At 43.6% G+C, this 22,816-nt stretch overlaps 1 protein-coding gene across 1 annotated transcript in view; it reads left to right on the forward strand.

Annotated features, from left to right (window-relative positions):
- Nucleotides 1-22,816, forward strand: part of PRKAG2 (protein kinase AMP-activated non-catalytic subunit gamma 2) — a 224,238-nt gene that overhangs the window by 61,005 nt on the left and 140,417 nt on the right. The window contains exons 2-3 of the mRNA XM_082044012.1: nucleotides 8,860-8,931; nucleotides 21,064-21,343. Of these exons, the coding sequence (XP_081900138.1) occupies nucleotides 8,860-8,931; nucleotides 21,064-21,343 (352 nt within the window). The remainder of the gene's footprint in view (nucleotides 1-8,859; nucleotides 8,932-21,063; nucleotides 21,344-22,816) is intronic.

Raw genomic sequence — 22,816 nt, forward strand, 5'->3', positions numbered from 1 at the left:
AGCTGTTCCATCCTTGATGCCTTTCCAGATGTAAACCGGAAAACCAGAGCAGGCAAGGAAAGTCTCATCACTTAAGTCCATCTGGGAAGCTGTTCTGGTGTGGACAGGCAGTTTGTAAAGCAGTTTGGATTCCCCAGGATGAAAGATGTAATTTATTAGTATTGGATGGCACCGCTAACTGGAACAAATAATACTGGTACCAAATCTCAGCTCAGAGCCAAGGGTGGGACCTGAAGGGTGGACAAGCTGGATTTAAGGTATAGTACTGTTCTATGGATGTGATAACGTTTTCTAGACTATCTCTGAGAATTTGGGCTTTCTTCTGCCCTTGAAGGCTTTTTATATTGTCAGCCTTGGCAAAATGTACCCTTAAACAATGAGTTCAGAGAGTGGAGACTGAAGACATCCGTTCTTCTGGGAAAAGAAAAAGAATAGTTTACACTATGAAATAAAGCATATTGTATATATTGGTCTCTTTTTACATGTGGTGCTAAAACTGTAAGAAAAGCTATAGCAAAGTGATTGTAAACTTTGTAGAGATGAGATTGTTCTCTGCAGCTGCCGGGTGATGTAGGAAGATGCGGCAGGAGAGCACCAGGAGGGGAATCTCCCTCATCATGGGCTGCACGTGTTGCCCCTTTTGACCTCCCATTCAGGCCTTCAGCGCACCAAGCACAGAGCCATCCTGGCCTTCCTTTCCTTGCCTAATTCCCTCTTTGCTTCTACCTTTATTCTTTCTTTTGTAGTTGAGGGAGTGCTTGATCAGAGCAGGTCCCTCACTTGCTTTCCAGCTGTAAGCGTTCTTCCATTTGTTAAGATTATTCACGGTTATTAACTGACAAGAATGTAAAGAGGAGGCAAGAGGCAGCTGTCTTTCTAAATGAAGTGAACTGGAATAAATAGTTGCAGTTTTTTATGGCTGAGATTTTTTGGCTGGTGTGAATCCCACTTTTTAAAGTGAAATATATGCAAAGGAGAACCCTGCAAGTCCTTCTCAGATGAGGCCATCAGCTGGAGGTCTTCAGTTCTGATTTTGTTTTGTTGTACTCTTCCTTGAGGAAATGGTTTTGAAGAGATTTGGCCTATAAGCCAAGTCCCCACCCTATAGGGGGGAAAACATAAAAAAATCAGACCACAGTGACTTGTAAAGTAGCTGAAGTGTAGAGATGATTTAGAAAACCTCACGGTGATCCTTGCCTTGAATCCCCTCACATTGCCCTCATGCTGCAGCATCTCAAATGTTCTCATTACATTATGGAAAAATCTTTTGTTTCCCGCGGTTCTGCTGTTTCACGGAGGCTGAAGAGATGTTTTATAGCAAATGCTTTTCTCTGCAGATACCTTGGGATCCTGTGTCTCCTTTATGTAAGACGACCATAGAACTGCTGGAATGCAATTCTGTTGGCACTGAGTGTGTGCCATCTGAAGGGTAACATTTCCAATCTCCTGCAGTGCCTCCCTATAGTCGGGTCTCTTTTGTTTGTTTCTTAATTCCCTCATTGTTCATCTGACCACGTTTTCTGGGTCTGAGGTATGTTATTTTCTGCTTTCACCTTGTCTCACGTTAAGTTCAGGTATTTCTTTGGAGGGAAAGTCTCACCAGAGGAAGGTTGTCTTTGGCTGAGCACTCAAGAACAGCACATAATAATAGGCTTGTGTGTAGATCATGGTGTCACAGGGAATATTGAGAACTGTATTTTCCTTGATTTCTCTGCTATTCTTTCACTTTCTCTCTTTTGTCTTTGTTTTCTTTAAATGCCATTTTGTTGTTTACCCATTTGCTAGGTTGTCCATCTGCCATTGTAATAAACACGCTGCCAGTCACCGCGCTGTGTGGTTCGTGGTGCGAAGGAGCTGCCAAACCAGGCTGTCGTGTGCATGGAATCATATTCAGGCTTTGTCGGGGAGTCCCTCCTGATGGTCTGGGATTTACTGATGAGGTGGAGAGCAATAACCTTCATCACAGCATTTCCATCCAGCCCTAAGCTCTCTGGACATTAGAAATGTTACAGGGCTCCAGGCAGAACTGATTGCATCCCACCCCAGGCTGTCTCTGCTCAGCTCATCTGCAAAGGCTGAATCACCAGAAGATACGATGGTGTTTCCTGGCAGGAGAGCATGAGGCGTGAAAGAGAATTTCATTTTTTTCTGTGAACAGCGTAGGAATGTGTTCTAGTGATTTCAATCTGAGATTGAGAACAAAAACCAATCTGCAGTCTCTTGGCAGTTTTTGTTGATGAACCTTGTATACAGCCTTGGAAAACAAAATGGTGAATTTGCTGTAGAGTGCTGGAGATTAATACCTGTAAGGATCAGTCAAGAGGTTAAAATGAAGAAGGGTGTGCTGGAGGCTGCTGGTATCCCATGATCAGGATAACTCAGGAGGAACAGCTTGGAAGACAGCTGTTTTCAGGGGAATATTGAGGACTTACTGGTTTCGTGGTTCTCTTTATCCCCTTCTCTTTGAAATTCTTAGTTTTAGCAGCTCTTTCTGACCAAGTGGTGTCAATCCAAGCCGAGCACCCCATGAGTGAGAACAGGGGAGAAATGGCTTCAGGAGCTTTCAGTACTTTGCCTGTTTCTTGTTGCAGCTGAAAGAAAAGCCTTTAAACTACATGTAGGGTGGTTTTCTTATGTGAAGTTTTTGTATGCGAGGTTTTTGATATAGCACACTGAATAATCACCAAATACGATTTTCACATACTGAGATCGGAGTTAGATTTCAGCCAACCATAACTCTCTAACTTTTTAGATTGTGCCTCTTTGGGTCTGAATATTTCCCGTTTCTTGCAGGCACGTCATTTAGTGACTTACCCTCTGTTATTTCAGATTTGATGCCCTGTCCACCTTGACACTGAATTGGGCACAGCTAGTCCTGCACAGTCAACCAGCTGATTTCAGGACCATGCTGCCTCTGGTGTCTTTATACTGTGGACAAAACCAAGTCTCTGTATCTCATTTCGACCATCTCAGACTCTCCAGACCCACTCAATTGTTCTTTTTTAATATGAATAGCCTTAAAAGTCATAGCAAGCAAATAAATTGGAATAGCCTTGTGAAGTACAAAGTTGGCTTGCAGGAATCGAACCAGCTTTGTACATCTGTTACTGCCCACTCCCATTGAGTCATACCGAGACTTAGTCACCAGCATCCTCAGTCTCACAGTACGGCTGATGGATCTGTCTCCAAAACACATGCTGCAGTCTGGATGGCATGGGGGAGGGAGAAGAGAAGAGCAAAACAATGAGCAACCTACTCCTAAAGGAATACAGCAATGTAGCAAGTCTTATTATATAGTGCTGTGACTAGTATATAAAAAAAACCCCAAAACCAAAAGGACAGAAATTCTTCTGTATGTGTTTTGGATCTTCCCTTGTGCCATAATTGAGTGATTTGATATAAATCCCCAAAGGCTTGCAGATAGATTTGTTCTAAAAAAGAAGAAATTTTTCTATTCAATTGCAGCTACCAAGCTCTGCCCTCTATTCCACAGAGTTCAAACTTTGGATTTCGTTCACAGGCTATTAGCATATGTAGCGTATTTACTATTCAGAGTTTTACATAGGCTTGTGAGAGGTACAAATCCAAGGCTGACCTAAAAAATATCTTCTGGTGTGCAGACTGAGCTGAAAGAAACTGTTCACAGCTAATGTTAATAAAAATCCTGCCTTTCTTTGTCCTTGGGAGGATGTGTGAAGTGCTCATAGCTCAGTAACGTTAGCAGAGGAGGAGACCCTGAGAGCTCTGTTAAGGTGTCATGCCATATTTTGTGAGATCAGGGCTCTTGTCAGCACTCAGTTTAATTGCTCTGTATGTTGTTCTCTTTGTTTATTTTATTAAAGAAGCTGCCTCCCCATATTGGAAAGTTGTCTTAGTAAAGTGTCACCTTCTGCTTGAGTTATGTTGTAAAAAGAGACTGTAATGTCTGGCAGGCATTTCGCATCCTTAAATGCGGTGCAATCCCAGCACATATATAGAACCTAGTGAAGCAGAAAAATGTCGTCTCGTCTTGTAGGTGCCACCATCAGCAGTGCAGACTGTGGGATGCCACCTGCACTAGGACTCCCAGCAGGGGAACCCAACCTTTCAGCAGAGATGGGCCATGGGGCTACCATGGAGCTGTTCTGAGCCAAGTCACCTCTGAAACACGACCCAGGAGTTGACCGTGTTCATGGGTCATGGACCCACCACCACGGGCATGGATTTCACATGATCACGTTGCTGCATGGCCGTGCCTTGGGTTTGAAGGGACAGTTGCGAAGGATGGCAGCGGGTGGACCCTTTGTGAAATATTCTTCTGATACCCAGCCCTGATATTTTGGACCACTGTTGAGCGAGGCCATATAAAAGGTCCTACTTCCACTCAACATAACTTGGAATTTGGTCTCTGCCCTGTCAATCACAGCATGTCCCAGAGGGCCTTGCTGCCTCCTTGGCTTCAGCTGTTGTGGAGAAGCTTTATCAGCCTGGCTGCCAAAGTAGCCTTGAAACAAAACAATAATAAAAAAAGAATCCTATTTATTCTGTGGTGTTTACTGGCTTCAAGGCTTTAGTGGTCTGTTATTTAAGCTTGCAGGCTCCACAACAGAATTGCTGAAAGCCCTTTTCTGAAACCAAGGTCCCCAACCGCAGCGGCATCCAGACCAGCATGTCTGGGCAAGCCTTTCTGGCAGGAATTCTCCCCAGTAAGGAAAGGAACAGTGAAACTGGCTGGAAAAGGTGAAAAATGGCTTGGCTAACCAGATCTTGCTTCTGTTGCTATTTGGCTATGCTATGCCAGCCAGTATAGTTGCTTCTGGATCCTAAAATGTGGTTTTCTTTCCTATTCTCCAAAACAATTCTGAGAAAAGGTTCTTTGTTTTCCCAAGATATCAAAAAAACCCCAAAAGTTTTATTCTTCCTTCTTTTCACATAATCCTAAGTATTCTGATATAAGGGCTGCCAAAGGGGAAAGAGCTGGAATTAGGAAGGATCATGCTCTAGATGCAGTGGTAACCTAGACAAGAGTCACCTTAGAGTTAGTCTTGCCTTGAGAGGAGAAATGAGTGTGAAGAATCCGTAACCTTCCAGATAACTGGTTTCCCCCGCCAGGGGAAATAGGGAGAGAGGTAGTAGAGAAGGTAAGGGTGCTACAGACAGTTATCCTGCCAAGCCTGTTAAAAACAATACAGTCAATTAAATTGGGTTTTTTAGAGCTGTTAACCTCCTGTGCTATCAGTAAGAGGAGTCCTGGAAAGCTGCGGGTGGAGCGGGTGCTGGGGGACATGTCCTGGCCCCCGGGAGCCGGGCTGGCAGCAGGAGCTCTGCTGGGTCACGGCTCTGCTGGCCTCCAGAAAAACCTTTGATGGCCCTGGGGTCACAGTCTGCAGCGAATATAACAAGAGCTGCCATGACAACCTCTTGTAAATAAAAGTGGATTGAAAACAAAATAAATCTGAAGCGGCTTGGTAGCCGTAAAGTAGATGTAAAGCGCTCAAGAGGTCATTTTCTCTAATTGGGGATGGCAGGAGGGATGTCTGGCTGTCAGGCGGCACTCAGCAACACGAGGGACTCGCCGAGGAAGAGGAGCGTGGCAGGAAAGCGAACAAACCTTTGCAAAACAGACTTTGCAGGTACTTAATTCCAGGTAGCAGCAGTAGGAGCTGCGGTCTCTGGTGGCCTTTATTCCTCAGAGTGATGGTCATAGGCTGTGGTCCCTACAGAAGCTGTCTGTCCAAGGGTATGGTGCAGGACTGGTGGACACAGGGAGCGATGCCGTTCGTTCTTCAGCTCTGCGGTCCAGAATGAGAAGGACTCTTGCTCATACCGAGACATCACTGTGTGCCTTTGGTGGAAAATTTTTAAACATCTCTCCAGAAATACGTGATTTTCCAGGGCACTTATTCCAAGCACAGTGAAGCAGAGCTGGAGAGCAAGAAAGCCGTCTAAGAAGGGTTTCAATCGCAGGTTGGCGGCAGAGTGAGCCTTCCATGGCTGTTATCACAAGATCAGAGCGGTCAGATATGTCCTAAGGGCTGGGGCTGCACTGTCAAGAACTATTGTGGTGTTTGCAACACTTTTGGAGCAGTTTTTATTTCATTTTTTTAAAGGTTACTGTTTCACCTACTGCATCATCACATGTGCTTCTGGATGAAGAGGAACACAAGAAAGAAACGCCTATCTAGTCTGTATGCTGCAGAGATACATGCAAAGGGAAAATAAACATCTAATATATCCTTGCTTAACCAACAGGTTGGAATTGAGAGAGTGTTATTTGCAGCCTGGCATTTGATATATGTATTTTTTCCCTCTATAAACACATACCTTCACATAGAGAATCCCATGAAGAAGTGAAAGATGAAAAAATGATTGGGTAGCAGCTACAATTACAGACTTTATCACAGGACTGAAAGTACAATTATTATCCTTTTTCAAATGTTCTCCAGCACTGTATTAACAAAGAAAGGTCTCATGCTGTCCAGAGAGGTAGAGCTCCAGTTATTTCTGCTTTCAGGTAGAGATCTCCTGTTCTGCATGTAAAGACAGATGAAGTTAGCACACCTCTGGGATATCTGGGAGTTATAAATTAGAATAGAGTCGTCAGCTGGGCTTTGTGATACTTTTAGACTTTAAAGTTTAATATATTTGTGTTTTTAAGCTTGGAATTGTAACTAGGAACTGAAATTTAGCTCCTAGCAAAATAGTTACACCTACCTACCCCCTCCTGGTTTTGAAAGTTTCCACGCAAAAGGAAGAAGTTATGGTTTTGTTCCCAGCTGTTCCACATTTTCCAAACAGCTTTTTCAACCCTGATTAATAGGTATGTGTCCCATTAAACCCAGTTTCTTCCATCCCGTCTCCAGCCTTTCTAAGCAGCAGGTTTTCTCCTTGTGGATTCGAACACATAGTAATATAGGGATGCTAATATGTGCAGCTCAAAAGAGGTAATTTCCTTGATTTATTCCATGGAAAATGACTTAGCACACTTTAGATTCCAGCTTCTGCACTACCAAAGATGGGTAGAGGAAAATGTTGGTAAATCTTGTAGCTAAATTAAAGTAAACACGGAGGGATATTTTTTTGTGTAACTTTCCATTAGGCTCTTAAACTACTTCACAGAGATTCTTCGCTTAAGTCCTGCAGTAGCATATGAAGTAGGAGTAATAATAATAATGATAATCCATTTATTGACAGTGTTTATAAATGCCATTTATGGCTGAATAATTTTTATATGGAGTATGTAAGTAATTTTGGTCTTAACAAATGATAAGAAAAAGCCAATTAATACAGAAGCTTCTCTTGAAGGTCCTGCGGTGCCTGCTTTAGCCTCCATCAAATCTTGGTAACAGTGAAAATCTAAACCAAACAAACTGCCTTTTCATTGGATTTTGAGATATTTGCTTACATTGGCATTTGCAAACGAAGGTGATGTGGAACACAGACATGAGGGTGACATTACATAGTTGGGTTGGTGCTTCTGTAGGTGGTTCCATTTGAATGTGCACAGACAGAGCTGGGAATGTACTAATTCCTCAGGAATACGTTGGTTTGTGGCCTAATGATTCGGGCCCAGCTTGGCCAAGCCTGGCTGCTGCTGCTTTATTTCTCTTTTTTTTTCCCAACTTGGCATGAATTACTCCCATGTGCTTCAGTTCCAGTAATTCAGTATTTTGTTCCTTATTTTTATTATTCATTATGTAACCAGAATATTTTCAAACACTTGTAAGGATTATGCCTGAGTTATACACATTTTTGAGCATATTTGGGATTTAGTACGATTACACAATGTGATGCGATTAGATCTGTGGCTGCTCTGAATTTTGAAGGCAAGCAAGCCTTGCAGACTTCCAGGCTGGTGCTAATTTTTAATTAAGCTCCGTTTGATCTCAAATTAGGTTTACATGAAATCGCTATTTATTTATGTTTTGAACTGTTTAAAATGGGGTGCAGATGTGGTGGTAGGGAAGCACTGAATCCTGACATGGCAAGGGAGCTGCCTCACATCTGGGAGATTCTGCGCTAGGGAAGTATTCCTGACATTTAGACCAAGCTTTGGGATCCAAGCCTCAGTTCTTCAGCACACGGCATTAGGCAACTCCATGCTTTTGGTCACAGAATTACTCATTATCTACTGTTCTGATCAAACAGATGCTAAACTTGACACTAACATAATTTCCTTATGTGTGTAGAAAGAGCTCTAAAAACCCCGTGGCTGGAACACGAAATAGCGTAAACAGAACAGACAGCAGGAGGTAGAATATAATTGCAGTTTGTTTTTTTTAGTTAAAGATGAGCATGTGTGCTTTTGTTACGGTTTTATTGTCTTTAGTCACGCAGAACTGGGTGCTTCTCTCCAATCTGTGCAGCTGAATCTGTGATTTCCTCCCCGAGCACCGTGTCACAGTTTTCTCCCTCTTTATTATATATGTTATGTGTTTTTCAGAACATCAACATATTCTTATTCAGGTTTTGTTTATTGTTATAAATACTCTCTAAACTAAGATTATACACCCCACTGAAGACAACGTAGGCCATTTGCTGATCAAGTGGCTATATTTAAACTGTAATTTCTTACAATTTTTTCTGTGGGATTTGAGTACCTGCCCTGGAAGGTTTTAGCCAGGACTTTTGACTTTGGCTGTGCAGGTGCTTTTTCGTGGTGATGTGGTGCAAGAGCTGCCCAGGGCTCCCTATTCACTTGTTACTTCCATCTGCCATTGATTTCATAGCTAATGATATCATGATTACCAACAATTGCTATGGGCAGAGCAGTAGGCACTTCGGGAGTAAAATCACAGGCTACAATTGTGGGATGCTCTGATGGAAGGAAGAAGACGTTGATTAATGTAGGACATCCATTTTTCTTCTCTGTCTTGGCAGGATCTCAGCTCGTTTGCCATGCCCTTCTTGGACGGTGATGTGGAGAGCGCGGACAAAAATGCTTCTCGCAAGGTAGGATATTTCCAAAGCTTCACCTTCGCTGTAGCGGCCAAGTCCCTTGGTAGTAAACACAATTTATTAGGCTAAAAAACGCCTGAGGTTTTTTAGCCTTTTCTGCCACACCATTTCTGTTGAGGGTGATACACTCGGGCAAATATAGTGACTTTTGCAGTGCTCGTGCAGTGTAACCTGTAAATGATGCCAGCTTCTGGTGGTATCACTTTAAATACTGCAGGTGTTGTGTCTAGCACTGTTGTAATTCAATGAAGTGATATTGCATAACTGTATTCTCTGGAACGTAGTTAACTTACAAAATTTGTGGTGTTGCTACAGAGATACAATGCCCAAATAGGTGACTGCGGCTCAGTGTGTTTTCCTGGAGTTGCCTCCTGGTGGTTACTCTCTGGTTACAGTTTTTAACTGTTCGGTGTCCTTGGCACTGGCAAAATGAGCTGCCTTCATTTGCTGAAGCCACAGCGGTCAGGTCATCACATAAACAAGGTGGAAAGGTTCTTCCTCGATGTGAGATGAACTCAGGTTTTCCTGCTGGAAGAATTGCTATGATTTGTTTTCTGGTGTCCTGCTATTAAATTAAACCAATATATTCAGGGGTTCACTTGCTTTAAAATGATCAGGCGAGCGTATTCAATGGACGACATTAGGGATGGTTAAATGGCGCCTACACGATCTTGAAAGCAATAAAATTGTGGGTGGGATCTGTCATCTTCAGGTCCTGGCCTCATCGTTTTCACAAAGTGTCGAAGTACAAGCAGGTCTGCTAAATGTAAGTCTCCTGCCAGCCAAGTTACGGGCTCGGTGAAAGAGAGAGATACTCCTCCGAGCAGCAGATAACCCAGACGCTGATCTATAGCTACACAGCGGAGCAGTCTGACTTGTCACAGTATTTACAAGGCTGTGGAACTCTGTGATGATTAAACCTGCTACAAGCGATTTGTCAAGAGTCTGCAGTTCTGGTTCAAGGCAGGTGAAGCAATAAATATCTCCTCAGTGAAGTTAAATCTGCATCTAGAACAATAATAACTTAGCTCTGTTGACAGCATGAGTTTCTATTCCTTTGCACCTTGCAGGAAGGGACAGTTTTTAAAAATCCATCAGTAACTGAGCATGTTTATAACATTGGCCTTGTTCTTTTCTGCGTTGGACCTTTTAAGATTGACGTAGGAGTCACTGACGCAGAGGAACTCTGGTAGATGCCAGAGAGGCTAAAATATGCAGTGTTATCAAAAGGTGCTTGTTTGGTGAGTTTCAATAAAGTGAACAGTGTGTTGGTTTTGAAAAGGGTTGTCGTGCTGCAAGAAGGCAGAGGTTTCTAGCCAAAACTTGATTTTTCCTTTTATCACCTTCTTCTCCTAAAGAAAGGTGAGAAAGCTCCATGAATCTCAGTCGTGAAGAAAAAATGTACCAAAGCTAACCTCACTCGTGTAGTATTACATGATATCATTTAATGACTTGTGCTTTACCATTTATGAAGCCCTTGTTTTTCCTCTTACTGCTCTTGGGAATCTCTTTTGATGAGAACTTATCTTGGGGACAACCGGAAGAATGTTTCAGTAGTTGCCTCTTTTTGCAGCTCCAGTAAATGCTGTTTTTTTCCCCAGACTTGGGTTAAGTTCTGCTTGTGGAAGTGCAATTCACTTTAAAATAACCGTGCAACTGGGGCTTAACATCTGAAATTGCTTTTTTAACAGGCCTTTTTGACTGAGTGTATAAAACCTGGGTTTTTTTCTAACATCACACTTGGAGCTCTGTACAATAAGTGCAACAAAGTGGTAAGAAACCAGCTGTCAGTGCCAAACTTCGGATAAGAAAGCAATCAGTTAGCGAAATTCAGTGCCACACATCTCATCCTAAATATCATCTTCCTCGACGTGAAGGGTGTGATCTTTGCTGCTAGTGAATGATGACTGGCATCAGGCTGCAGTCTTTTATTTAATTCTCACTAAATGTTTGCCAGTCCCCGCTGGTGCTGCATAAAGACATTCCCAAGTTGCTGTTCTTTTGCAAGTGAGATGGTTTTTCTCTGTTCAAGTTCGAAATCACAGTGTGATGTGTAACTTTATATCTTAGAAGTCAGTATTTCATCAGTAGCTTGGCTTTTTGACTCACCGGTCGTGTTGGAGACTGGCAATCCATCAGGCCTGGTTGTCTTCCTTCACTTCTCTCTTCTGTCACCTGAGCTATAGATCAAAGCAGAGAAGAGTCATTCACAACCTGTCTTTCCCATCTACCATTAATTTAATTGTCCTGTTTATTTGTGAAAGGCTTTTAGAAACTGAATTAACATTTTTCACATAGATTCTTAGCTCTTTACCATGCAGGTGTCTCTCAGTCTCAACAATCCTCATTACACAGGGAGGAAACTCAAGTGTGGAATTATTTCTTCAGCTTCACATAGGATTTTTTTGGCAGCGGTGGGAATGTGATGCACATTTCCTGCAGTTTAGCCTTAATCGTTTCTCATTAACATTACTATTACAAATGACATATTCTTCTTTCCTTTATGACCGATGACAGGAAGGGCATAGGGATAGTTTTCACCTTCCGCTACTGAAGATAGAGAATATAATATCATATTCTGAAGACTTGCGTAGAAGTTTTTGGCATATTGTGATGGAGAAATGTAGCTCTTGTTCCTGTGGCAGGTATTCTGGCCCTTCTTGTTGTCTGACAAAATGCCTTAACGCTTGTACTGGTAGCTTTGTCTACAACAACTGGTACTGCTGGGTGCCTCACTCAAAGTGAGGACTCTCCAGAAATGGCTTGAATCCTTCTAACAGACAGACCTTAGAGAACCATTAAATACAGCAGTATAACGATAACCAGGAACCAAAGAGCAAGTAGATTTACTGGATTTCCTCGGTCTGGGAAAAGACAGTGAGATAGGGGCAGTTTGGAGACCTGGAAAGTCATGACTGATGTGGAGCATCATTCAGACAATAATTCTGGTACAGTGTGGCAGGGCGGCACTCAGGGATGAGTGTCCCTCTGCACCCAAATGGCTCTATTGATTTTGGAGATCCTAACACCTTGAATGCTTATAGATCCTTCATCTAAAAGGTAAAAGGATGTGGTACAGAAATTATAGGAAACCGATAGCACTTGTTTCAGCTGAAAGCCCAGGATTGTGAATGATTAGAGAGAAGAAAATGAGATGAGAAGAGAATTGTCTGTGGAGGCAGCCAGCAAATTGTAGATGGATGAGGGAAGAGAAGGAAAAAGAGAAGTTTGAAGAATAATATTGATCCATTTCTTTATGGAAATAATAGAATTGTCATAAAAATATAGAATAAAGCTTGGAAGGGTGCATTAAAAGTTCTACATGGGGAAAAGGCTGGAGAAATATTTACCTTAGATGATAACAGTGACTGTCTTATTAATGAATAAAGTGTAATTAAAGCAGAAGATGCTGAAGCTAAGCATTTTAGAATTAAATCCAAATAACTCTGATAAACACGCTTGGATTAATTGACACAGTTTTCTATGACTAATGCTGATTTTGAATAAATCTTAGAGCAGAGATGAAGTTCCAAAAGACTGCAAAAACCCAACAATTACTATGTTAATATTTACATTATTTGCAATTAGGATAATTTACAGGTTTGTCAGTCTAACATTAGTCCTGGGCAAAACAATGAAATACCTAATGTTGGATAGTTAATGATGCTATTATAATAGACTCATTTGGATTGGAATTAATGGTAAACAAGTCTTACTAAACAAATGTGTGGGCTTAAATGAATTATAAATTTGGTGAAAAATGTCATAGTGTCAGTGTCATATATAAAAAAAAGTAGCCCAAGTCATTTTGATTTAAGAAACTGGAATGATACTGAATAAACATGGAGCCTGTTAAATGAATGAAAACCTGGCTGATAAAATAAATTGAGACTCATCACTGGAAAATTTTGTTTCTAGGCAGACAAAATATTCTGTTGCTATACTATATCATACTTTATCAGTGACTTGAAAGAAATACAGACTCATTACTAATACAATTTGTAGCTCGTACTAAAACGAGGGAGATTACAGTGGTAAATTCTGAGCAGGAAACTCTTCAATGCAGAACAACCTGAATCACCTAAAAGACATTTTGCAGACAACCAGCCCATTTCAGTTTGGCCAAATCATGATCAGTTACTCCTAGGAGCAAATAATGCAGACTGTGGTGTGGGAAAGTCTTTCCCCAAGCTTTGGTTAGGTTTTGAGAATAGTTGTAGGCAGTCAGCTGTACATAGATCCTGGATGTGACACAGTGGTTAAAGGATTAGGTTGATTTTTGGATGTACAAACAAAGGAGTAGGGGTTTTGTTACAACTGTGTTTGTTGCCAACTCGCAGTTCTGCTCTCAGTGATGCAGGAAAGCGTTGATGAACTGGGGTCAGAAAACATGCAAGGAGTGACTCCAATATTGAAGCTTTGTCCAGCTTCTGGTCCCAGCATTGCCATTGTTTTCTCCAGTGACTTGTGGGAACTGCATGAGCAAACCCCGGAAGAGGGAGGAAGAGCAAAAGTTACGCCATTTTTAGCCCTTCTGTATAATAAATCTCCTTTTGGTTTATTTTTTCCCAGTCTTTTACTTATCCATTTCTTCATGAGCAGTGAATTGGCCTCAGCAAGGAGGATGGGGAGCATGTCCTGGCTGGTGGCTCAGCCCTGGCCTGAGCCACCTGCAGTGGATGGAGCGAGTTCACGTGTGCCAAGAGCTGCACCGCCATGTGCGTGGCTCCTTCCCACCCGCTGCTTTAAAATAAAGTCATTTAAGGGTTAGTAAGTGGAGCAGGAGCCACCCCTGACTCACCTTTCCTCAGGCCTGCTTCTGCCTTGGAGCAGCCTTGATCTCTGTGGAAACCTCACCCCAGCCACCCAGACAGCAACGTGGGGCTCTCAGAGCTGCCAGCCACATCCCTTTGTGTTTTAATTTGGGGGAGTGTCATTGTACTTTAGTTTTGGGAAGTGACATCTCTGATCTCTAAAATACGTTGTCATCTCAATTGTTACTGCTCATGCAGAACCAAGGGAACCAGTGGTGGTGAATGTGACCACATGGTGCCAGCAGAGTGAGTCCTTCATTACCTTTCAGTCTAATGATGTCAGCTCTTGTGTTTCTGCGAGCTCTGTTATTCCAGCAGAATGACAGAATCATCCAATTAACTTTATCAAAGGGCTTTTTTATTGAGATGCAGTGGCAGGGCAGGAAACAAGTACAGGCGTCTATCTGGTGTATTGTCTCTAATTGTGTTTACTGTCCCTGTCAAGGGTGGTGGGAGGTGATTCTTTTTCTGTTATTCGCCTTTCAAATGTATATTTTTTTAAGTGAAGAGGCAAAATAAAGGTCAAATAACTCACTGTTGTAAAAGCAAACAGAACTCAAATGCCCTAACTGTTCAGAGTTGGAGAAAAAAAAAGGAGCAGAGCTCAGGAGCGTTTAATAACTTTCACTTAAATTCAGTAGTATTTTGAAAAGCTGTTTAGCTTGGGCCCATTGGTATTCCAGGCAGGTTTGTTTTCAGGCTGTTCTGAAAAATGAGGCTAAATTCTCCTGACCCGGAGGCAGAGAGTTTTTAGGGAGGGCATCCCCTGGGGAAGGCTGCGTGCCCAGGAAGGGACCCGTTGCTGGAGCAGCCTGGCAGGGCAGCAGAGGAGCTGCTGCGGTCAGGACATGGGCAGTGCTTGGGTTTCTCTGGCTCCAACGCAATCGCTGTTCATGGTCAAGGTCTTCTCAGCACAGCTCGTCCGTTTTACTGGCCGCATTGCTTTGGCAGGACACTTGTCTTCCCTGCAGTTAAGTGGTCCTTAAATTCTAGGCTGGGAGCAGAAGTTGCTTCTTAGAGATGGTAAAACAGAGGGATCAGATTTTCTATGCAAAGTATGGGAAACAAAATTACAACGTTGGGAAATTTTCTGTCTGTGAGTGAGAAGAGGCAGGACTAAGAAGGATGGAGTGTGGATGGTTCGTGGTGAAGCATGAATAGTTTCGTCTCTTAGCACATTGAGTTGGGAATGATCATAGGGTGGTGATTAAATGTAGTGCTTTTTAATCTTTCTTGTAGAATAAGAAGAAGAATTGCAATTCAGGTAAGAAAATAGAATCATAGAATATCTCAAGTTGAGGGGGACCATAAAGGATCTTTGAGCCCTGCTCCCTGCTCCTTGCAGGGCTACCTAAAACTAAACCATATGACTAAGGGTGTTGTGCGGACCCTCCCTGAACTCTGACAGGCTTGAGGCCATGACCCGTTCCCTGAGGAGCCTGATCCAGTGACCAACCACCCTCCCAGTGCAGAACCTTTTGCTAATCTCCAATCTGAACTCCCCCTGACTCAGTTTCATTCCATTCCCTCGTGTCCTATCACTGGTCACCAGAGAGAGGAGATCAGCACCTCCCCATCCTCTGTCCCCCTTGAGGAAGGTGTAGATTGTGGTGAGGTTCCCCCTTCAGCCTTCTCTTCTCCAGGCTTAACAAACCAGGTGACCTCAGCAGCTCCTCCTATGTCTTGCCCTCGAGGCCTTTCACCATCTTGGTCACCCTCCTCCAGGCACACTCTAGCAGTTTGATGCCCTTTTTATATAAATTGAGGCAACCAGAGCTGCACACAGTGCTTGAGATGGGGCCACATCAGAGTGGTGTAGACTGGGACAGTCACCTCCCTTGACCCCAGGACACGGTTGTTCCTTTTGGCTGCCAGTGCACACAGTTGACTCATATTCAACTTGCCATCAACCCAAACGCCCAGATCTCTTTCCACAGCACTGTTCTTCAGCCTCTCCTCCCCCAGTTTGTATGAAATGGCCTCAAGTTGTGCCAGGGCAGGTTTAGATTGGATATTAGGAAAAAGTTCTTCATGGAAAGGGTTGTCAGGCATTGGAACAGGCTGCCCAGGGCAGCGGTGGAGTCACCATCCCTGGAGGGGTTTAAAAGGCATTTAGACGAGGTTCTTAAGGTCATGGTTTAGTGCTAGAGTAGGTTAGCTTATGGTTGGACTCAATCCTGATTGAGATCCTGAAGGTCTCTTCCAACCAAAATGATTCTGTGATTCTATAACCAGGATTACTGTGTCACAGGTGGAGAATCCAGCAGTTCCTCTTGTTAAATTTCACACACTGGTGATTGCCGAGGTCTCTAGTCTTTAGTAGTCCAAATAGTTGAAGGCAAAGATGTCTGGCTGGTATTGAAATGGCAGCTATTGGGTGGAGGGACAAAACTGGTGGAGTTTCCCCAGGCTTAGTCCTTCGTTTGCTCTTTGCTGGTAAGGCTGAGATGAAGAACAGAAGCGTGCTAACCAGATTTGTTGATGATGCAAAGAAAAGGGTTATTTTGTCATAGGAAAGGACCTTACATAGGAAGACCTGGCTGACCCTCAGGATGAACAGTTCTTAACAGCATGAGATACAAGGCTGCTCGCTTGGGATATGTCAGCAGGAGCAACAGTTCTCTTCACCCAGAGATAAAGGGCTGGGGCACAGTGCTGTTATAGAGCCAAGCTCTTGCACCCATTCAAGCAGGATGGTCCTGTGCAACCTGTGCCCATCCCTGGCTAGTGCTCTCTGGGAACCCAGGTGGCACCTGGGCAGTGCTCATGGCACAGACTAAATCCCCATCGGATGGTGAGCAAGCCAGGAAGCCCTAAGGACAACTGCACGATGGCTTGAGCCTGTGTCCAGCTGTTTCACTCACTGGCATGGGGTAGTCTGGGACTGGTAGTGGTTTATGTTGGGATTTTGTCACTCGGGAGTTGGTCTGTTGAAAATGAAGGTGTGAGTGTGCTGGTCCATCGCAGGATGGCTCCAAGCCATTTATAGGTGTAGCTGTGAGAAAGGAAGAAGAGATTAGGAACAGAGGATTCCCACCTCCAAGGAAATCACAAAGGCAGCTATTTCTTGAGCTGCAATCTTCCAGAGCTGCCCAGCTCCAGGCAGGTGCCAAGCTATCGCTTTCCATTTCATTCAAAAATTGAAAGTAAGTCTGTTAGATGCCAGGCACTGTAAGACACGTCTTATTTCGTTGCTTTATTTTCAACAGCAGCCAGTTCTGGATGTATTTTAGGAGCCTGTATAAAATCATCTGGTGTATACAACACAGCAAAGTTTCTCCCTGGTCCCCAGCTGAGAATTCTTTTGTGCTCTGAACCGTGAAAACTGATAGTGTCTTACAGCATTTTAGGATATATTCACTCAGTGCTATGCAAGGTAACTGCTTTAGCCTGGAGCAAATGCAGTCAGCTGCTAATTTAGCCCTATTGCTCCGCAGACATACAGTCAGGAGTTGAGATTTCTCTCCAGCATAACTGGTTTTAAGGCTTATGGGGTTCAAATTTAGGTGTAGAGCTCAAAGTTCCCATATAAACTCTGCAAAAAGCCAATTCAGGTGATATTCTGTTGTTGGTTGGTGTGGTTTATTTGTTGGGGGTTTTTGTTTGTTTGTTTTCTTTTTCTTTTCCTTTTTTTTTTTTTAATTAGGTGAACAATATTAGTACTTAGAGGAAATCTTTAATTTGTTTGATTAGACCTTATTTGTGCAATGATTTTTATTGTACTTTCATCGCGTGTTTGGACTTCTTATCTTCAAAAGGCCAATTATCCAGTCAGGGTCAAATGAGCCATATCGCCGTGTGCATTTATTAGGCGTGTTTCATATTTCTGCCCGTTCTTACTTCACTGCTTTTCCTGGACAAACACAAACTGATGTACAAGGGTTATGAATGTGAGAAACCAGGCCGCAATACTTTTTTTCACCGCGACATCTCAGCTGGAGGAATAGTTATCGTTCCAAAGCACTTGGTGGGGTTTTGTGCCCACTCGCTTGCCATAGCTTCAGGAAATGAGTCCAAAAAGCATGAAGAATGGGTTGCTGATCCATCTAGGTGTGTAACCTTCCCCCAGCATCACTGCCAGAGTCATCACACTGACTCTGCATGAGACCGTGGGGTTCATTCCGCAGCAGAGATCCTTCCACCTTCCAGCTGAAGCAGGAGAATTAACCTTGCCTTCTGACTTTTATATACGCTGTGATAACTATTGTTGCTGCTGATTTTACTCATAGATGTACCTAATCACCTTTTAATACTTGCAATCCATTAGCCTCAAATAATATTCTAAGAAAGCAATCCTGTTGTAATTCCCAAAGCAAAATCACAGGTATTTATCTGCTTTGATGGTGGGTGTAACCTCTGTATAATTAACATGTGGAGTGGCTGGGGAAGAATTCAATGTAGTAATTTTCTTTAATTTAGTAGCATGTGCATGTGTATTTAGCAGCGTGCCCCCGGTGCTCCGACAATTAGCTAATTCATCTGCTTGACACAATGGAGACAAAGCAACTGGTTGTGATTGCAATAAATAAAAATATCCCGCTGCTTCTGCTTGGAATTGGAGAACAATTTGCTTTTGTGTCTCACTTTTGCGTACAAGGGAATACTGACATTTTTTGATGAATTGTTGCTTGACATTCTACATTTCTAGAATAGCTGTAGCCTGTGAGGATACCATAGTCTTTTAAATGTGTCTCCTATCAGAGTGTCGTTATTACCAAACAAGCATGTAGAAAAGATAACATAAAATATTAAGGGGGGCAGCAGAACGATGTCCTTCTCTCAGCTTTACAAATGTCATGGCTTGTTACTTTAGAAAAAACTATGATGAAATTACCATCCTGGGAACAGTCCTAAATTACACCACTAGTGGTATATTTGTATTATGATTAAAATGAAATGGAAAATATTCTTTACTACTCATTTGCAGGCAGGACATTTGGCAACAGACCTATTTAAATCACAATGCAGGAGGAGGTGCTGTTGTGCTACTTGGCTGATTGCTGGACTATGTACTTGTGAAGAGAACAATGTATAAGCAGTCTCAGATGATTTACAGATGATATTTTAGTAAAGTTAATGAGCTTTTATGAAAAAGCTACCACTTTGGGACTATTTACCCATGACAAAAGTGCCATTTGTTTATTAATTTACTTACAGCGTGGCTATTATTCCAAGTCTCAGCTGAGGGATTGTGCTCTATTATTCTTGATAAATACTGGCCGGGAGATGGTCTGTGTTCCCTCTTGGGGTGGGAATGAAGGAGATATGGTCCTCACGGCAGAACAGATGTGTGATATGAAATGAGTTTTCAAGATTGCACGCAGAATCCATGATGGAGTTGGAAGCTCAGACCGCTGCATTAAGCACAAACCATTACTTTTATCTTCTCTAATGGATAATGTCAGGGTGTTTGGTACCCAGTGCTTCAGCTAGAATTCATTTATCCTTTACAAAAATTTCCCCTTGAGGGCAACTGTTCTTCTAATTCTTCTGCAAAAGGATGGGTATATTTTTGATATATTTTTGTCCGTGCTGGGAAAAATAAGTGTGCAGGTACAAAAAGTGGTTGTGCCTCTTGAGGGACATATCCGTGCTGTGCAGGGGGGCACAGAGCAGAACTCATCAGCTGGCCAGGGCTGTGCTGGCACGTCTCCGTGCCCCTCCTGGTGACCTACACTATTTTTGTCCATCTTCCAGACCAAGTCCCACTTGCCTTTTAGCTCAGAAACCTTCCCAAACAAGGGACCACGCTCTCTGCAGGCCCTCCTGCAGTTCCCCCAGCACAGGACCCATTCCAGCTCTGTCCCATCCCACGTGGAAAGAGGAGCAGGTCCAAAGTGCACATGCAGGAGACGGGAAGGATTCTGAGAAATGGGATCCTGTGTTACAGAGGGAGCAGCTATTTGGCCATTGTGCTGCTCATACATATTTCTGCAAGTGTTTTGGAGCTGTGGCCAAATGTTATTTTGAAAAGGGAGTTAATTCCATATATGTTTTAAGCTCAGCTGACCATTTTTAGCTGGATTTGTATACACAAGCCCTCCACTGACCCAAAGGAGGGCATACATACCTGTGAGGCTTTCTTTCATCTCTTCTCTCATCTAAGTCATCCTAATAAAAGATGCCATTTTTCCCTACAGTGACTCCCATGGCAACAACGCCCATACCCAACTAGACTAACACACATCAGGTGGCATCTTTGCAGGTCGAAGTTGCTGTCTGCTCCATAGTTCGTTTTGCTTTATTGGGAAGAGAGGAGCCGGTGTGCAAAGGGCTTGAAACTCAACGGCACATTGTGCCCGTGGCACACACACCGTGGTCTTCTCTTACATGTTCCCTGGAGACCTGGAACCCACCGCTGCCTTTTGCCAGAACAGAGCCCCTCATTCATGAGACATTCCCCCAGCTAAAAAAGCAGCCTCGTGGCCACAGAAGTACTTTGTGCATCCAGAAGGAAATAAACTCTATGTGTAGCCCAGGCACAGGCAAATCCCACAGTGGTTTTTGGGTCAGCCTCTGTTAATTGTACATGGGGAGAATTTAATCTTTGCTCCTTTTGTTTGTTTGTTTTTCTGGATATTTATCCCCCTTGCTGGGCAAGCCCACACAGTGCAGTGTTGTGCACAGATATTCACGGTAGCTGGAAAGCCAGCACACGTCCCAGAAGAGATAGAGCTGTTAGAAAGGTCAACCCAAGCTCAAGGGCAGGGTAATTAGCAGAAACCTTGCCACTCTAAAATGGTTCCTCTATTTTTGGGACTGGAGTTGCAATCCCACAGTTGTGGCCATGCCTGTCATTGTAGAGACCTGTCAGGCACTTGGGAGCTTGTGCACTGTCCTGTGTTGCATCATCCAATGGAGGTTTAAGTATCATAGATATGCACTTAAATTCAGGAGGGGGACTTCGGGGTGCTGTGTTTCCTTAACGGTGATCATGCATTGCCCTAAATAAATCAATTGCCAGTCACCTTTCAGTTGTCTGGGGAAGGAAGAGGGATGTGTTGCAAATGCAAACAGTAACGAAAATCCTGCATTATAGGTGTGATGATGAAATGTATACACACACGTTGAAATTTTTTGTGAAATTCAGGGAGTGTTTAAGAGCAAGGGGCAGCACGGAGCCTCGAGAGGTGGCACCCGCGCATCCACGTGTCGGTGAGGGCAGGTGCAGGGGAAGGTGAGGTCTGGCTAATCCACCACCCGAACAAACAGGAGTTGATTGTGTTGAGACAAGTGCAGAGACCCTGACGGCCTGAGCTGAACTGAATTAATGGTGATTTTTCTCTTTTCTTCCTTTTTCTCTCCTCCCTAGGCGGAAGAAAGCTGCTCTGCTGGCAGTCCTTCAAAAGGCCTTTTCTCAAAAGGGCTCCAGAACCGACCTTCCAGCCCTGTTTCTGCCCCTGTGAGATCCAAACATAGCCCTGGCTCACCCAAAACAGTGTTCCCCTTCCCCTACCAGGAGTCTCCCCCACGCTCCCCACGCCGAATGAGCTTCAGTGGGATCTTCAGGTCCTCCTCCAAAGAGTCCTCCCCCAATTCTAACCCGTCTACCTCTCCTGGGGGCATCAAGTTTTTCTCCAGATCAAGAAAAAGTAAGAAATTGCTCATGTTATTTCAGGAAGATACACGGTACCTCTGGGCTTGGCCCATTCTTTACCTGCGGTAGTGAAGTAAGTGCAGATGAGGCATGTGCTAATTGTTCGTTTTCGCTTTCACTCACCATGTGTTTTGGGTTTCTGACATGCTGACCATTAGGGTATGACCTGTGCAGGGCTGAGGAGGGAAATTACGCTTCAAAGCTTTGCTTAGAAATCCGCATCCATGTCAGTGGGAGTTTTCTGGGTGGTTTCTCCAAGGCTGGTTGGATGCCAGTGCTGGGGCTCTAGAACAGCTGGAGATGTTTGTGGGGTTTGTGGTGGAGGTGGGCACAGAAAAGATGTCATCTCGGGAGCTAAGGGTGACTTGCTTCTGTAGACTCCGTAGAGAATTTCAGCTGTTTATTTAACTGGTATTTCTTTGCCCTTTCGTAGGGGGAAAAAGGGACTTCTATGGATAGAAGTACATTGTGTGTGTTTCCAATCAAATGACCATTAAGGGAGTGTTCGAGCCTCTCTGCCAGAATATGAAAGGCATTGTAGACCTCCATGGTTCAGAGCACTTGCCTGCTTTATATCAGACACTCATTTTACCTTTTCAGCAGCCCATGTGCTAACACACCGTTAGGACTCAGAAATGAGCAGGATTCAGAAAAGGCTTTGGTTTTCAAACTTTCTTGCTGAATAAAGGCTCCCAGAGCTGGTCGACAAACCAGCCCTGGTCTACCCAAGGGGTTAGAGGCTGTAGGAAGAGTTAGAGGGAAAGAGAAGTATAATATGTTGCCTCTGGGGTACTGGATTGTCAGGCCACAGCGAGTTTTCCTTGTGTGAACTGAAGAAATAACTCAATGATAAATTGTTGTAAAATCTTCTGTGACAACATAGATACAGAATTAGTGATGTGTAGACCTGCATTTGGCTTATGTTTCATGCAATGTGTTCATAGAACTGTAGAATGGTTTGGGTTGGGGAGGAACCTTAAAGATCATCTAGTCCAAGCCTCCTGCCATGGGCAGAGACACCTTCCAGCAGATCATGTTGCTCAAACCCCGTCCAACCCGGCCTTGAACATTTCCAGGGATGGGGCATCCACAGCTTCTCTGGGCAGCCTGTCCCAGTGCCTCACCACCCTCGTGGGGAGGAATTTCTTCCTTATATCTAATCTAAATCTACTCTCTTTCACATTAAAGCTGTTACCCCTTGTCCTATCACTACACGCCCTTGTAAAAAGCCCCTTTCCAGTTTTCTTGTAGGTCCCTTTTAGGTACTGGAAGGGTGTTCTAAGATGTCCCCAGAGCCTTCTCTTCTCCAGGCTGAACAAACCCAACTCTCTCAGCTTGTCCTCACAGCAGAGCTCTTCCAACCCTCTGACCATCATTGTGGCCTCCTCTGGACTCACTCCAACAGGTCCATGTCTTTCTTACGTTGGGCAACCCAAAGCTGAATGCAGTACTCCAGGTGCTGAAAGCT

The sequence above is a fragment of the Streptopelia decaocto genome, assembly GCF_964273445.1.
Source record: "Streptopelia decaocto genome assembly, chromosome: 2".
In the NCBI taxonomy this organism is placed as follows: domain Eukaryota; kingdom Metazoa; phylum Chordata; class Aves; order Columbiformes; family Columbidae; genus Streptopelia; species Streptopelia decaocto.